General features: G+C 59.9%; 6 protein-coding genes across 6 annotated transcripts; 2 read left to right on the top strand and 4 right to left on the bottom strand.

Annotated features, from left to right (window-relative positions):
• Positions 1-363: 363 nt before the first annotated feature.
• On the top strand, positions 364-1,271 carry B0I36DRAFT_244366 (uncharacterized protein; the record flags this gene model as incomplete). Its single annotated transcript, XM_046150052.1, has 4 exons — positions 364-562; positions 633-652; positions 721-754; positions 817-1,271. 4 exons carry the CDS (start codon positions 364-366, stop codon positions 1,269-1,271), a joined length of 708 nt encoding a protein of 235 aa, XP_046011237.1.
• Positions 1,272-1,378: 107 nt separating this feature from the next.
• B0I36DRAFT_324769 (uncharacterized protein) lies at positions 1,379-2,641 on the bottom strand. The gene has a single exon (XM_046154156.1). The coding sequence runs from the start codon at positions 2,398-2,400 to the stop codon at positions 1,531-1,533; it is 870 nt and encodes a 289-aa protein (XP_046011238.1). The 5' UTR covers positions 2,401-2,641; the 3' UTR covers positions 1,379-1,530.
• A 397-nt stretch (positions 2,642-3,038) lies between these two features.
• B0I36DRAFT_244149 (uncharacterized protein) lies at positions 3,039-4,515 on the bottom strand (the record flags this gene model as incomplete). The annotated part of the gene is made up of 4 exons (XM_046150034.1): positions 3,039-3,603; positions 3,725-4,142; positions 4,216-4,272; positions 4,332-4,515. 4 exons carry the CDS (start codon positions 4,513-4,515, stop codon positions 3,039-3,041), a joined length of 1,224 nt encoding a protein of 407 aa, XP_046011239.1.
• An 818-nt stretch (positions 4,516-5,333) lies between these two features.
• B0I36DRAFT_269122 (kinase-like domain-containing protein) lies at positions 5,334-6,600 on the top strand. The gene has a single exon (XM_046151259.1). The coding sequence runs from the start codon at positions 5,411-5,413 to the stop codon at positions 6,551-6,553; it is 1,143 nt and encodes a 380-aa protein (XP_046011240.1). The 5' UTR covers positions 5,334-5,410; the 3' UTR covers positions 6,554-6,600.
• Positions 6,601-6,880: 280 nt separating this feature from the next.
• On the bottom strand, positions 6,881-9,332 carry B0I36DRAFT_422788 (uncharacterized protein; the record flags this gene model as incomplete). Its single annotated transcript, XM_046162220.1, has 5 exons — positions 6,881-8,475; positions 8,548-8,727; positions 8,797-9,023; positions 9,111-9,221; positions 9,278-9,332. The coding sequence occupies 5 exons, from the start codon at positions 9,330-9,332 to the stop codon at positions 6,967-6,969; spliced, it is 2,082 nt and encodes a 693-aa protein (XP_046011241.1). The 3' UTR covers positions 6,881-6,966.
• Positions 9,333-10,174: 842 nt separating this feature from the next.
• B0I36DRAFT_324773 (frequency clock protein) lies at positions 10,175-13,986 on the bottom strand. The gene has a single exon (XM_046154157.1). The coding sequence runs from the start codon at positions 13,622-13,624 to the stop codon at positions 10,487-10,489; it is 3,138 nt and encodes a 1,045-aa protein (XP_046011242.1). The 5' UTR covers positions 13,625-13,986; the 3' UTR covers positions 10,175-10,486.
• Positions 13,987-14,818: the final 832 nt, after the last annotated feature.

A 14,818-nucleotide genomic window follows, 5' to 3' on the forward strand; every position in this document is an offset into this window, starting at 1 on the left:
CAATAAAAGCAAAACTGGAGCCGTTTGTCAGGGAGTCTACCTGTTGGCCGAGCCTGTCCCCCGCCTGTCTCTGTAGAGATTTGCTAAGACAATGCCACACCGGGATAGAAAATCCTGGCGAGTGCAAGGGGCGATGCCGAAGGTAACAAGCAAATTTACACGTTGCCATGCCCCAGACTGAAATCAACACTGGGCAATGGCTTCACTGTTGTGTCCATTATTGGCTGATAAGGACGGCTGACCAAGTCCGGCCTGACGGATGTTGTACTCTCCAGGACGTCTTGTCAATGACTTCTTCGCATGTACACTGACCCAACTTTCTCGAATCCTCAATCCACGTCCGACCACCAGTTGTTGGCGCCGATGGCCTTCTTCGTCAATGGCGTCCCGGTGGCCATGCCGCCGCCCGAGGGCTACATCGTGGACTTTGACAACCCGCAACGCAACAGCGTCACAGCGGCCTATTGCCTCTACGGCATCGGCAACGCTCTTGCGCTCCTAATGATGGGCCAGAGAGTCTATTTCCGGGCTGCAATTCAGAAAACGGTCTACCTCGAGGATGGTCAGTACTTGTTGAGAGTTCCAGAATCTCTGGTAGAGCATTGTCGCTGACAAGCCTCTCGCTGGACTAGCCTTTCTCGGTGTTGCTTATGTATGATTAGGCCGAAGTCTCAAATGAAGGAACGGTTGGTGAGGCCCCGAATCTGACAATTACTGCAGGTCTTTTCTGTTGTCCTCCAGACACTGATTATAAGTACGTAGACTTCCTTTGCTTCTGCCGAAATGGGCCGTTTTGACCAACCAACCTCCAAACAGGAGACTTCGCAAGAGGCATCATGGGCACACACGTCTACGAGATGCCGCTGCCAAAGTTCTCGCTGTTCCTGACGGCTCTCTACCAGCTGCCCATCCTGTACAACCCGGTGCAGTGCGGGACCAAGATGGCGCTGCTGCTCGTCTACAACCGCCTCACGCCCGAGCTCTGGTTCCGCATCCCCGTCTGGACCACCATGTTCATCGTGTGCGCGGCGACCGCCGTCCTGCAGTTCGTCACCATCTTCCCCTGCAGCCCCGTCCGGGGCGCCTGGGACCTGGCCATCACCGAGTCCACATGCATGGACCGGCCGGCAATCTACAAGGCGATAGCCATCATGGGCGCCGCGACCGACGCGATCGTGCTGGCCGTGCCCATGCCGCCGGTCTACCGGCTCCGGGTGCCGCTGCGGCAGAAGATTGGGCTCGCTGCGTTGTTCAGCGTTGGTGCTCTGTAAGTTTAATGCATTGTCGTCTGTGCTTTGTCCCCCTTGATTGAGGAGGATGTCTCGTCACGGAGCCCATGTTCCCAGATATCGAGGTTAGGTCCCGCCATGAAGTGATGATGACGTCCGGCTTGGACTGTGAACAAATAACAAATTCCCAACTACTGATCGCTGTTTGCTTATCACACCAGACCACAAGATGTTACCGCCTGCAAGCACATTATATTCATACACAACAATTCCACATCGATCACAGTTATCCATCCATCCATCACTTTGGTACAGCCATCGCGGCATCAATGATGCCCCAAGTATGCGCCGCGACCTTATTCCTCTGCTCCTCGGTCCACACCTTCTTGCCCTTGACCGAGCGGCCGCTGGCGTCAATGTCGCTCCAGAACCTGCCCTCCTTGGCGTCCGCCGCGGACACCTCGTACAAGCCCTTGACCAGGTTGTCGCCGCACGCCTCGATGCTCCTGCCACCGACCTTTGTGAGGCCCGCCAGGGGCACGCGCATGTACCAGGGCAGCTGGTGGCCGAGGTTTGTCTGGACGAGGCCCGGGTACGCGTGGACAAAGTGCCTCGCCTTGTCCTTGCCGTTTTGTTGCGCCGCCCAGTGCTGCATCATGCCGTCCGTCATGGCCATGCAGTGCTCGGCGGCGTTGCGGACGGAAAAGGTCGTCTTGAGGTCGAGGTCGTCCCAGTTGAGCTTGGCCGGGTCGCCGCGCAGGCTGTCGAGCACGACGAGGACCTTTGCGTCGTCCTTGAGCACGGGCTCGAGCTCGCGGATGAGGGCCTGGCGGCCGTAGAAGTGCAGGGCCATCTTGTTGTCGATGCCCTCGCCGGGGGTCTCGGTGCGCCCCGCGGTGGTCAGGATGCCCTGGGTGAGGACGAGCAAGTCGAACTTGGGCTCTGGGGCGGTGGCTTTCAGGGAGTCTGCGTAGTCCTTGATGCTGCGCATGGAGGAGGCGTCGAGGGCCCGGAACTCGATGTTGGCGTGGGGGAGGGGCGCGGCGGGCTTGTTGCGGCCGCTGATGATGACGGTGCCCGAGGACGAGTCTGCGGCGACGCGGCAGGCAATGCCGTAGCCGACGCCGCTGGTGCCGCCGACGACGAGGGCGCGGGTGACTGCGGAGGCCATTGTGTTTGTTTTTGCGGATTCAAGGTGGTGGTGGTTGTTGGAGGGACGGACGTCACGTGCTGAGAGGGTCTGCGTAAGGAGCTATGATGCGGGATGATGCTCAATGGGACCAATGTGCCAGGGACGTGCGTGAGGCCCGTCTTATACCAGCGGCAGATGGAGATGCATGGGTGTGGTGTCGTCGTGGAAGGTTTGTGAGGCTGAGACGGGAGGTCTACGTAAGTACGTACCTAGGTCAGGTAAGGTACGCAGCATCGCACCCACGCGGCCGGCGATAAGCAAAGCTGCAGTCCCCGCGGCCGCTATCGCCGTCGGCTGCATTAGCCCCGTGGCCCGAGCGCCTGGTTCCCGTGCCCAGACTTGCACCCAATAATTACCATGGGGGGCACTTATTTTTGTCTTTCACAGAGCGGAGAGGACTGGACCAAGGACCGGCAGCTGCCGAGCACCAATGGCATGGCTGCCTTTCTCATCATCCAAGACCCTTTCCTTGCTGACAACGACATGGCTCGGCCCCGGCAAAGCCGCCTTACGCTGCATATTGGGTAAGCACCGTATCCCTGATTGGGCATCCCAGGCACCAGCAAACGCGCGCTCCCCTTTTGTTTCCTTCCACGAAATAGTTGACATGACATACCCTACGACGAGTCGTCCATCATGCGCCTCTCGCTCGCCGTGTCCTCCTTGTCCCCCTTGGTCCTGCTGATCTCCACCCTCACCTCGTCCGTCACCCGGATCGGGCCCCTGCTCCCGTCCGCCGCCGCCGCCGCCCCGTTGTCCCCGCCGCCCGCTTCCTCGAGCGAGCTGCGCATGTTTGACTTGTCGATGCTGTGCAGCACGTAGCTGTGCGTGCCCCGGTCCCCTCTCAGCCACGGCCGGCGCGCGCTCAGCTTGCCGATGGTCACGAGGTTCTCGTCGCCCATCATGCCCCTTTCCTTGTTGTTGTGGTGGTGGTGCCTACCGCCGCCGCCGCCGTCCCCGTGAGGGCTGTCGACGCTGCCGCCCGTGCCCATGATCTTGTCAGCCAGCCGCGGCATGTGCGCTCGCAGGAACGGCTGCAGCATGGCCAGGCAGTTGCAGATGATGCCAAAGTTGAGCTCCAGGCACGGCCACACGGCCACGTACGCCTGCGTGTAGGTGACGTCCGGGTTGGTCGTGAACGTGTGGATGAACGCGGTTCGGATGATGGAGAAGATGACGACGCTGGCACAAAAAATAGAAGAAAAAAGAGCGCGTTAGCCATGACTTCAGGAGAGACAGGGGGGATGATGTAGAGTGTGCGCGCGCAAGACATCAGGTCTGCGGGCTTTTTTTTTTTACGTACAAGGACCCAAATGTCATCAGGCAGCCCAGAGTGATCTTTTGTCGTCTGGGCATGTTCAGCTGGATGGTCATCTGCAGCGGCATGGCGATGAGGACGACATCAGAGACGATGTTGGTAGTGGCCTGGGCCACCACGATGCCATTCAGGCACTGCAAGTCGCCCGTGGTCGGGTTGCACGGGCCAGCGAACAGGACCGTGTAGACAATCGTCGGTGCCAGCACAACCAGCGCGGCGAGGTATGCGCAGTAGCGGAACCCCATGGCCGGGTCGATCCGGTAGTACATGATGAGCAGCGAGAGCTTGGCCAGCGTCGGCGGCCAGATGTAGGTAAAAGTCAGACCTTGGAGCAGATTCAGGTACTCTTGGAACTGGCCCATTGTGACGTTGTAGTTGTTCCTACCCCAGCCAACTGGGAACGCTACAGGCGCGAACGGCAATAAGTCAGCAAGCACTCGTGTCTTGGTTGCCGTTCAATAGATCAGTGAGCTCACCGACTACCATGATGACGAAAAATGCCAGCGAGGCCATCCATGATAAGACAATCAACACTGGTGGAACAAAATTAGTGATTCTAATTGCAACTGACACCCGGCTTCCAACTACTTACGAGCATCCCACCCCAGCTGTTTGGTGAGATGAAAACCAGTGTACAGCCTGAGGAGGAGCAAGATGGTCGCGATGCCGAAGGTGACGCAGAAGACGACTGCGAGCTCGATTTGCAGCGGTGTGATGCTGTGAAAGTCTGGCACAACTCCTTCAGGGGCTGGTGCCAAAGGCGTCGAGGGGTCCATGACGGACTGTTGATACGCCGGTAATCAAGAACGAAGCGAGTCGGCTGGATGAGGACGACTTCGAGTCCCGAGTGAAAGCCTGACAATGGGTGCTGAAATGGTCACCACCCATTGCGAGAGACGCTAGGAATTGCAAAAAGTCATGCTGTGATCACTAGGTTAAGAAGGACCTGAAATTCTTTTTGCAAAGCACACATTCGCCCGGACTTGTTGGTCCTTGTTGACTTGCATAAGCACCTTGGCTGTTAAGCGACCAACATCCCCACAGTTGAAATTAAGCAGAGGCAACACAGCCGATTCGATTACCACCAAAGCCCCAGAAAACGTCACGCTGGGACATGGGCAAGGGCCGAAGCAGACGTATGCCAAGCTCCAACGGCAGAGAATCGCCTCCGTGTTTGGCAGGTTTCCTGGATCGGCTGCTACAGCCCAACGTGACAGTGTAGCAGACCCTGGCACCCCGGCCGCAACTATACCCTGTCCAAGTACCTCCAACGGCCCCCACAACCCCTGCGCCGGACCGTTCCGACCCAATCACAGTTCTGCATCAAGGGCACGATGGCAACCAACATGCATAACATGATCGAGGGTCTCCCAGAAGTCGACCAGGGTTTTCCTGCAGACTCGGGCTACTTTCTTATCATATGACAATCGCCCTCGCTGTTGAGCTACGCCTGTCGACTCTGGGTTAACAGGTTGCCGACCGACCACCTCGAGCAGGGGCGTTTTGCTCGGCCTGTAAGGGCAAGTGGCCTGACGGTCATGGTATAAGAGTGGCCAGGGATGCAACGTTGAGATCGTTCGGGGCTACCGTTGTGCGATTCCTTTCCTTTTGCCCCTGCATCTGAAACCAAACAGTAATTTCTTCTTCCTCGTAGCGACCACCGGCACGAGAATGGCGACCAACGGCCATACCAGTGAGGCAGTTCGCTCGCCCATCATCAACCTGGGTTCAGAGGAGGCTCTCCCTGTCACTGTGGCCGAGCTCACGGCAGAGTGGTTCACCAAGACTCTTGGCCACAAGGTCAAAAGTGCCCAGATCGTCAAAGAGATCCACGGCACCGCTTCAAAGATCCTGGTCGAGCTCCAGTACGATGGCGACGACGCTGCTGCCACGCCACCCACCAAGCTGTGCGTCAAGGGCGGCTTCAACCCGACCGTGATGAAGCTGTACCCTCCACTGGTGGCCTGCTTCCGGCTCGAGGTCTTCTTCTACGCCCACATCGCGCCCAAGGTCCCCATGAGACTGCCACAGGTGTACTACACCGGCACCGACACGGTCAACGGGCAGGGCCTCTTCATCATGCAGGACATGACGGCGATGGGCGCGACGTACGGCTCGACCCTGGAGCCCTGGCGGCCCGAGCGCGTCCGCGCCGGCGTCAAGCAGCTCGCCCTGCTGCACGCGCACGGCTGGGGCACCACCGATGCCAACGTGGCGAGCCGGTTCCCGTGGTACGAGGCCTCCAGCTTCCGCGCGGTGCTCGAGTCCATGTGGGCCCCGGAGCACTGGCAGGGCCGGTACTTTTCCGACGCGTGCCCGCCGGTCCACGAGGAGCTCAAGGACCGCGCGAGGGTCGTCGCCGCGTTCCACACCCTCTGGAGGACCAGCGACGCCAGGCTCCAGACCATGTGCCACGGCGACCCCCACCTGAACAACACGTACATGACTGCGGACGGGCGCCCGGGGTTCATAGACTGGCAGGGCATGCACCCGAACTCCGCGCTCCATGATGTCGTCTACTTCATCACTGGGGCCATGGAGGTGGAGGACCGGCGGAAGCACGAGCGGGAACTCCTGGGTGCGTACCTGGGCGACCTTGCCGAGGCTGGCGGCCCGCGGTTTGCCGTTGATGATGTATGGGATGAGTTTAGGAGGCAGCAGCTCCACGGGTTCGTGTGGTCGTTGACGCCACCCACGATGCAGCCGAGAGAAGTGGTAGACACCTTTTCTGCAAGACACGCTGCTGCCATCAAAGACCACGGCAGTCTGGAGTTGATTGAGGCTCATCCGGATCACAAACCGTTGGAGGAGTAGTAGACCCGGTTGTCGTTGGAGCCAGCTAGTCAAATATAGTACTTGAAAACAATGCTACAACACCCTGAGTCTACTTTGAGGTGTCCATGCGAGGCTTTCTTTTCTTTGCCCGTTCAATATCTGCCCGCGGTCCTGTGCCCCTTGGTGCCTCTTCATGGGAGGAAATGTATTCCCGAACAGAACCCCCAATTCCGCACACTCAGAAGTGGCTCCCAAGTTTCTTAGCGATTGGCGCGGTCTGCGCCAATACGACGTGTCACAAAAGTTCCCAGTGAAATCTAGCTGCTCGGAGTAGCTCAGCACTTTTTGAAAAAGTTTGATTGCAAGGTTTGGGCGTCAAAATAGCGATGGCAGCCGTGCTCGCGACCAACAAGCTACTCTTAACCATGGGGACCGCCCCGAAGAAGCGTAAACTACAGCCTGCTTCTCTCCCAGAGGCGCGGTTTCAAGAACTTTATCGGCACCGGAGCATGGACCGCCCGCAGCCACTCGGCAAACCCTTTGCCCAGACTGTCGAGCCTCGCGGAGCTGCTGACGCCTCTGCCGAGGGCGTCATACACTACATAGTGCACGGCACGGATGTCTGCAAACTCGACCCTCTCGACATGGTACTCGTCCTTCCAGTCGTCGCCCATCATCTCCTTCATCCTTGCAGTCGTGAGGTAACTCTGCATCCACTCCCACACTTCTGGGTCCTTGCTGAGACGGGCTCGGGGCGTGAAGCCAACATTGACATTCGCGCCCTTGTCGCCAGACCTTGCCAGCAATATGTCGCCCAAGGGAACCGTCTCTGTTGGCCCAAAGATGCCCAACTCGCACGGCTTCATGGTATCGTAGCTGAGCCTCGGTACCAACCTCTCCGTCACCTTCGGCGGCCCAACCACGACCCTCTTGACCACTTCGCCTCCTTTTCCACCCAGCAAATTCACAGCCTCTGCGATCCTGCTTTGCTCCACCACGGCAGGAAAATACCCCAGGAACGGCACCGCCACCGCCATCAGCCTCAGATCCAGCGAGCAGTGCATCCCCGGGAAGTGCTGCATAAAGACGTGGCTCCACGCCGCGACCACCGCGCGCACCGAGTCCGGCCCGCCGCCGCCGCCATCACCATCATCATCAGACGCCTGGGCAAAGATGCGCAGCGCCGTCGTGCCGGCGAGCTGGGTCCGGGGATTCCGCGCGGGCACCCCGACGCGCTGGAACTCGAGGACGTCGAGGCAGTCCAGCTTCCCCCACGCCGCGAGCTGCCTGCGCACCTGGAGCTCCTGGAGCGCGTACTTCTCGTCGACGGCGTAGCCATTGCCGTTGACCGTCATCTCCCCTTGCCAGCCGGCCTTGTAGAAGACGGCGAGCTTGGTCGTCGGCGGGGGCGGGTGACCCTGCGCGCCGCGGACGTGGACTCGGTTGGGGCCGACCTGCTGGACTGTGATGGCGTGCAGGTCCGCCTTGACGTCGCTGTTGAGGTAGATGTTGCCCTGCAGCTCGTACAGCAGCTGGCACTTGACCACCTCCTCGGTGACGAACCCGTTCAGGGACTCGTGCTTGGTGATGACGCACTCGCCCGTGCTGTCAATCTCTGCAATCGGGCAGCCGAGGTCCCAGAGTCGTTCTGGGCCTGCTGCTCGTGGTTGTCCGTCCGGCCCAGAAGCAGCAGCAGCAGCAGGCATCGCCATCAGGTCGTCAAAGCCCGCAAAGTTGGCCCCCGTGCCGTAGGTCGAGCATTCGATCAAGTGGCCCGCGACCAGGGCGCCGGCGAGCTCGTCGTATGCGCTGTCCTCCCAGCCGTGCCACCACTGGGCCGCGGCCATGACGGGCGAGGCGTCGGCAACGCGCCCACAGATGATGATGTCGGCCCCGAGCTCGAGCCCGGTGCGGATGGCCCGGCAGCCGAGGTAGGCGTTTGCCGCGACGATCTCTTTCTTCTTGGTCTTCTTCTTAGTCTCGGTCTGGTCGGTTACTTTCCCATGGCCTGCTGCTCGTGTGTCACTCTTTACGCCATCTGTATCGTCTTCCTCGTTGGAGCCGAACAAGTCCTCTGCATCCTTGGTGAGGCAAACCTGCTCGTTCCCGTCATCAAGATGGAGCATTCTCGCCCGCTCCTCCTCCTCCCCAGGCCTACCTCGCAAGATCCCATCCACATCCGCCAGCAAATCATCCCCATCCACGTAAGCCACCTTGACCACATAGTCACCTCCTACTCCTCCTCCTTCTCCCCTTTCTCCTCTTTCTCCCCTTGCCGCGACCTCCTGGTCCACCAGCTCCTGCACCCGCAGCGCCAGGCCCCTCGGGTTCAAGCCCCCGCCGTTCACAATGATCTTGAGCCGCCCCTGCCTCGCAAACACCGCGCCCAGGGTCAGCTCTATCCCCGTGAGCGCGGACGCAACCCACCCGGGGTGCCTGCCTGCGCGGAAGGCCTCTGCGTTCTCGGCGAGGTTGGCCTCGGCGAGGTAGTCGCCCGTAATCACGTCCACTGGCAGTCCTTGTCCAGATTGGGGTGTGCCAATGGAAGCAGGAGTAAGTGGGGGAGGGGGATAAGAATGAGGAGAGGCAGTGTCACTGCCGCTGCCATGATGCTGGGTGCCGAAAGGGGGCAGCCGGTGCGCAGTTGCCTGGGTCAGCATGATCTGGCCCGGGTCGGGTGTCGCGCCGGAGCAGTTGGCGATGCGGACTGGGCGTCGCCGTCGTGGTCGTTTTGGGGTATTGGACTCTCGCTGTGGCCGTGACTGGTGGTGGTGGCCTTGCTGGGTGCTAAAAGCAGTCCCTGGCTGGCGGCGCACATGTTGCTCAGCCATGGTCATAGCTATTGCGGTTCTCCCCTATCGTCGTCGTCGTCGTTGGTGGTGGTTCCTGAAAGAGCGAAAGAGGGGTGTTGGTTTCTTGGACTGATCCTCGGTGGTATGTCTCGTGTCGCGTAAGCATATAATTAGAGGGCGGCTTGCTGGTTTTAAGTCGTACCGTGCACTGGTGCTCCCTCTGTTCCCCTCTCTATCTCTGCACATATGCGGCCGAGTAACAGATTGTCCTTTGTGGAGGCACCACCAGAGCTAAACGGGCAAATCTTCAAGTGCAATCCATTTCACACTCTCTGATAGTGATAATAAAAGCCCACAACCCTCCATATACCCACCCGTTATGTTGGAGCCTCGGCACCTGGGGATGGGTGGGGAACCCTGCCCTGTGTATTCTACGCTAAATTACCCCGTCTGGCTGAACACCCCTGCCCCGCTGCCACTGCCGCCCATCGCGGGGAATCCTGGACGGCATGGCGGCAGTTAATGTGGACCCTACGTACTTCTCTCGACCCCTAATAAAAACTTCGGATACATAGTATTCTGGTCCTCTTCACCTTTTTATGCGGAGGCCAGAGGCCCCCCAACTGCTTGCCATTCGGCCCAGGGCCGAGGTTTGTGTATTGGGGAGACTCCGTACAGGGTAGACACCCATAAAATTCAGAACGGATCTCTCAAGCCCTCCTTGTGCTCGTTGGCACGCAGGGACCGCAGCCCTGCAGGGAACGGATGTGCGCAGTAGGCTGAAGCGAATTACACACTTGGGTCACAAAAGGCATGCCAATGCCCATCACAGATCCATGCACAGCGCACAACATTCAAAAGGTTGGCGTTGAAAAATAAAAATTCCGTCTTCAATTTCAATTTTGAAAGTGTCGCGAAACCGATCTTTGGGTGATCGCTCAATCACGCTTTTTCCACCCAAAGAATCAAACGAAAAATCAGAGGTATATCCGCTGGACGCCAGGCTCATAATATCCACACATCCATCCAGCTCAAACAAGAGCCTGCGGCCAAATCGCTGAACAAGCCCCGAGAGGGGGAACAAATTATGTCGCTGCCGTGGGGCTCAAACCCTCGGCCGCAAAATGCTGCAAAGGCACAAACACCCTGCATGATGCACGGGCATAATGCCAGATTTCCTTCAAAGCTCTTCCAAGGAGCTGGCGCCGCTAACGGCACCACCGGCCGTAGCGACCGAGCTCCCAGATAATGCCGGGCCTGTGCGGATTCGGCTGGGATCCGGCATACCGAGCTCCGTCACTGTAGGCATCATTTCGACGTCGTCGGGCGAGATGCTGCCGCTGGCGTCGTAGTCGGCCTCGGCCACCGAGTCCTCGTCCTCCTCGTCGTTGCCGCTGAGCTCGCCATCCTCCGGGTAGGCGGCCTCGGTCACGCGGCGGCTGATGAGCTCGCTCGTTGTCTCGGTGTCCATGTCGTCGTCTGAATCATCGGCGGCCGGGAAGTAGAAGCTGGGTGGGGGGAGCGGTACCGGGCTCAACTTGTGGTACTTGGTCCCGATGTATTCAATCTCGATCCGGCCCATCCCAAAGGTGGCAGTGAGGACGGGAATCGGCGAGCTGGTCGTCATACTGGCCAGCCGTTGCGTGACGGAGTCTGGCGTGTCCCGCTTGCGTAGCCTTGCGCGCTTGCGGTCGTGCTCCCCTTCGCTGTCGTCTTCAGACTGGAGATCGTCTGTCTCGGCCACATCCTTCATCCGCCGCGTCGAGACAGCCAGCAGGAAGTGATCCTCGGGATAGACACCAGAGAGACCGCTGGCCTCGAGGGCAATCTTGTGCAGGCGCTGGGGCTGATCATCCTGTGACCACTCGAGGTTTGCCTCGCATGACGTGTCACTGTCCGTCTCGCCGCCGGTCAGGTCAGGGACGTCACTGGCGCTGTCCATGGCCATGCTAGCATAGCCCGGGGTACCCTCGCTGAGGGGCCTGAATGGCAGTGACGAGCCAGAAGGGGACCGGCTGATGAGCGGCCGATCACTCATGGTTGTGGAACCGCGCGCCCGCCGGAGACCAGACGAGGTGGTCGCCCCGTAGGTGTCAGGGGACACTGCGCCATAGTCGCCCGACAAGTCTGTGCAGAAAGGAGCTCCCTGGTAGTAAATGATGGCACCATCGCGACGTCGCTTGCGCTGGGACTGTGCACCAGAGACGCCGCCAGACTGACCCCAGCGCGAGTACCCGCCAGCATTGCTGTCCTCTTGGGGATCAGCAGATGAGCCCGACTCATCACCGTTGGACTGGGGCTCTTCCGAGGATGACGTGTTGTGATGCACAAAAAGGGGCTTGTAGTGAAAGCTGTCCGATGGATCGGAATCGGTGGTCTGTGGTCGAAAGTTGGAGGTCTTGAGCTGGGTGACGTCACCCTTGGTGGAGGGGCCCGCCTTGGAGGCCTTGTGCTGAGCCGCCTCATTGTTGGAGCCGTCCGTGTCATCGCTCGATTGGGTCCGCTGCGATGCGGACCCGCTTCCCTCGCTGGTGAAGCGCGTGCCTTCGTCGCCACCGCGCCAGCGGATCTTGCGGCCGTCTGGAGACAGCTGGAACTTGGTGCTCTTCTCGGACACGGCGCTGCGCACAAAGTCGGGTGCGACGTTGAAAATATGCAGCTGGGCAAGATTGCACAGCAGGTTGAGATAGACCCAGCCGTCGGCGTCGGGCGACACATCATGTGAAGAATACCTCGTTTGGGACTCGGGGGCCTTGATGCCGAGATGGCGGATGTACTCCATGTTCTCTGATGGAACCTGTCGCCGGTCGGGGTCCAGGTCCCTAGGCCGGGTCGGCCGCTGCTCGCTGGCTGTTTCATCCTGCGGAGAGTTGCTGTTGCCGCCACTATGTCTTCCGCTGCCACTACCACTGCCACTGCCGTTGCCGGTGTCTCGAGACTCGGTCAGATCTTCGCGTGAGCGAGAGTGGGTCGCAGAACTCTCGTCTCTCGAGTTGCCGTCCTTGGTGTGAGCCTTGTGCGGCCGAATCTGCGCTTCTCGAGACGGCTCGTTCGGCTCCTGTGGTTGCCGCTGCTGTTGTTGTTGTTGTTGCTGTTGTCGCTGCTGCTGCTGCAGACCCGGATCCAGCTCTTCAAGAGACGGTACAGAGTTTGTCATTTCGACATCCTCGTTTATGGGGGGGATCATGACGCGATTGCCCTGTTCCTCAGGTCGCGCCATCTGTCCAGTGAAGAGTTGCTCCAGCCTCCGCACAACAAGCTTCTTCTTATCCTTCTCTGTCAAAACATTGGCCCGTGGCCAAAGGCCCTCTGGGATATCACGCAGGTAGTTCTCAATCTTCTGGTTGGAGCGTCGTAGTGCGCCAGGCCCAGAGTCCATTTTCGCCCCGGACAGGCCAGTCGAGCTGGGACCAGACATGGACGCGTAGGCCGAGTCAACCGGTCGAGTGTTGGACCCGGACGACGAAGAAGGGTGCTTGGAAACTCCGGATGATACATGCTTTGATTTGCCGGAGCTCTTCTTGCTCCGTTTCGGGGTGCCGATGCTGGAGCCGTCGAGGCTTTGCGTAAAGTCGCGCAGCGTGGCTTCGAGCTCTCGCCTCTTTTGGCTTGGCAGTCCGTGGACCTTGACCTCGAAAAGCTTTTCTCGCCGGAGAGCGTCCGGGCCTATCTGCTTGTACCGCTTGAGCTCCTCCCTCAACCGCTTGTTCTCAATCGTCAAGTCGTCAATGACACTGCGGTAGTCGTCGGCGCTGCTGCTCTGCGTGAAGCCCGCACGGAGCGTGTTCGGGCGGTTCTGCACAAAACGGTAAGCGGGGCTCTGCGACGGGACGAGGCGGCCATTGCTTAGGTCCTCGTTTGACGAGTCGGTCTCGCGCTGGAAGAATGGCGGGTCTACGTCCATGGCAGATGTGTCGACTACTCCCGACCGGTTCGTGTTGGCCCCGTCGAACCACTTGCGAGGATCACTGAGGCCGGTGGCATTGCTCTCGCCAGAGGACCCCCTGCGAGGGGACTTGGGCTGGGAGACCTTGACGGCGGGGATGACGGGTGGGATTGGTGGCCGCCGGCTGCCTTGCTGGTGCAGTCTCGACGCCTCCTGGGCGAGTCTGTGATGGCGGAGGGTGACGGAGTTCTCGGGGCTCGTGCGTCGGGGGTTGCGATGGTAAGTCACGCTGGATTGAGGAGGGACATTCGGGCCGGGCGATGCCGCAGCGTGTGGTAGATGGGACATTGTGGTGGTGGAACCATGGGTGCTGCTGCCGACGGGTTTTGAAGCTGGAGGGGTCTCTGAGGCCGACGGATCGCTCCGTTGCATAGCGGGAGTTGCTTGCCCGATAGAAATGGCTGTACTCTCACCACCGGGCTGCAAGCTACGGCTTCGGAGCACTGAGTCGAGCGTTGTTGTTGTCGCCGACCGGGATGTCTCGGCGTCGGAAGATGCTGGCTATGGTGGCGGTGATGGTGGTGGTGAGGAATCTGTCTCGCTGGGCTGAATTGGACGAGTTGTCGTCGTCGCCGTGTCGTCGTGGTGTTGTCGTGCGAATGTTGGTGGGTGGGTGCGGCCCAGGATTGTGGAGGCTGAGGTTGCAGATGTATGTGACGGGTTGGTTGGGGTGAGATGGATGATCGGCTGATGGGAAATTCGTGAAGATGGAGGAATCCGAAACGAGACGGCAGATGCCTTTGTTTGAGCGAGCCCATGGTGGCAGACCGGGCGAGCGCAGCGGCCGAGACGGGGTTTTGCACGGCAAGCAGGCGTGCTGTGTGGGCGGGCAGGGTGGCTCGATCTTGCGGCCGGTGGGGGGTTTCTCGAGATCGAGAGATGAGTTGCGAATCAGCAAAATCCAGGGTCCATGGGCTGGGCCCCTAAACCTGACTGGGCAGCACGAGACCCTCTTTGGCAAGCCCTAGGCCGCCTTCGGCAGGCCTCTGCTATCTGCACACCAAGGCAAGCCGTCGGACGCCGCGCCGGCAGCTCTGTCCAATGACGGGGGGTTTTAGCAGGCCGGGCGCACCTGCCTCCATCACCAGCACCCTCCATCCACCCCCTGCGGAACATGCCACTCCAATCTCGATGCCACCAGCAACACACGTACACCAGGCACAAGTCTCACGTCACAGGACTCCCCAACAGCATGCATCACGATCACCGCCGGGTGCGCGATGGGGACCACGCTGCCCAGCAGGTCATCGCGATGCTCGAGGCCCTGCCTGCCCGGCGAGATGTGTCGATGTGTCGGCCACGGCTCGAGCCCAGCACACAGTGGAACGGACCCAAGGCCTAGAAGCCGGGCGGCCGGGATGCTGTCCGCTGTTCAAGGGGAGCAAACCACGACGAGCCTCGGTAGACAGGTGGGCCAGGACCCTGAAGAGCCGCGCGCAGAATTGTCGCCTCTCGAGCTGCGAGCGTGCCGATCTCGAAATAAGACGCAGCCGAGGGCGGCAGGATTGCCATTTTGCGATAGCATGGGTACGGTATGGGGAAATCGGTGCTTCCGAGCAGATTTGC

Source organism: Microdochium trichocladiopsis (genome assembly GCF_020744255.1).
Source record: "Microdochium trichocladiopsis strain MPI-CAGE-CH-0230 chromosome Unknown B0I36scaffold_6, whole genome shotgun sequence".
NCBI lineage: Eukaryota > Fungi > Ascomycota > Sordariomycetes > Xylariales > Microdochiaceae > Microdochium > Microdochium trichocladiopsis.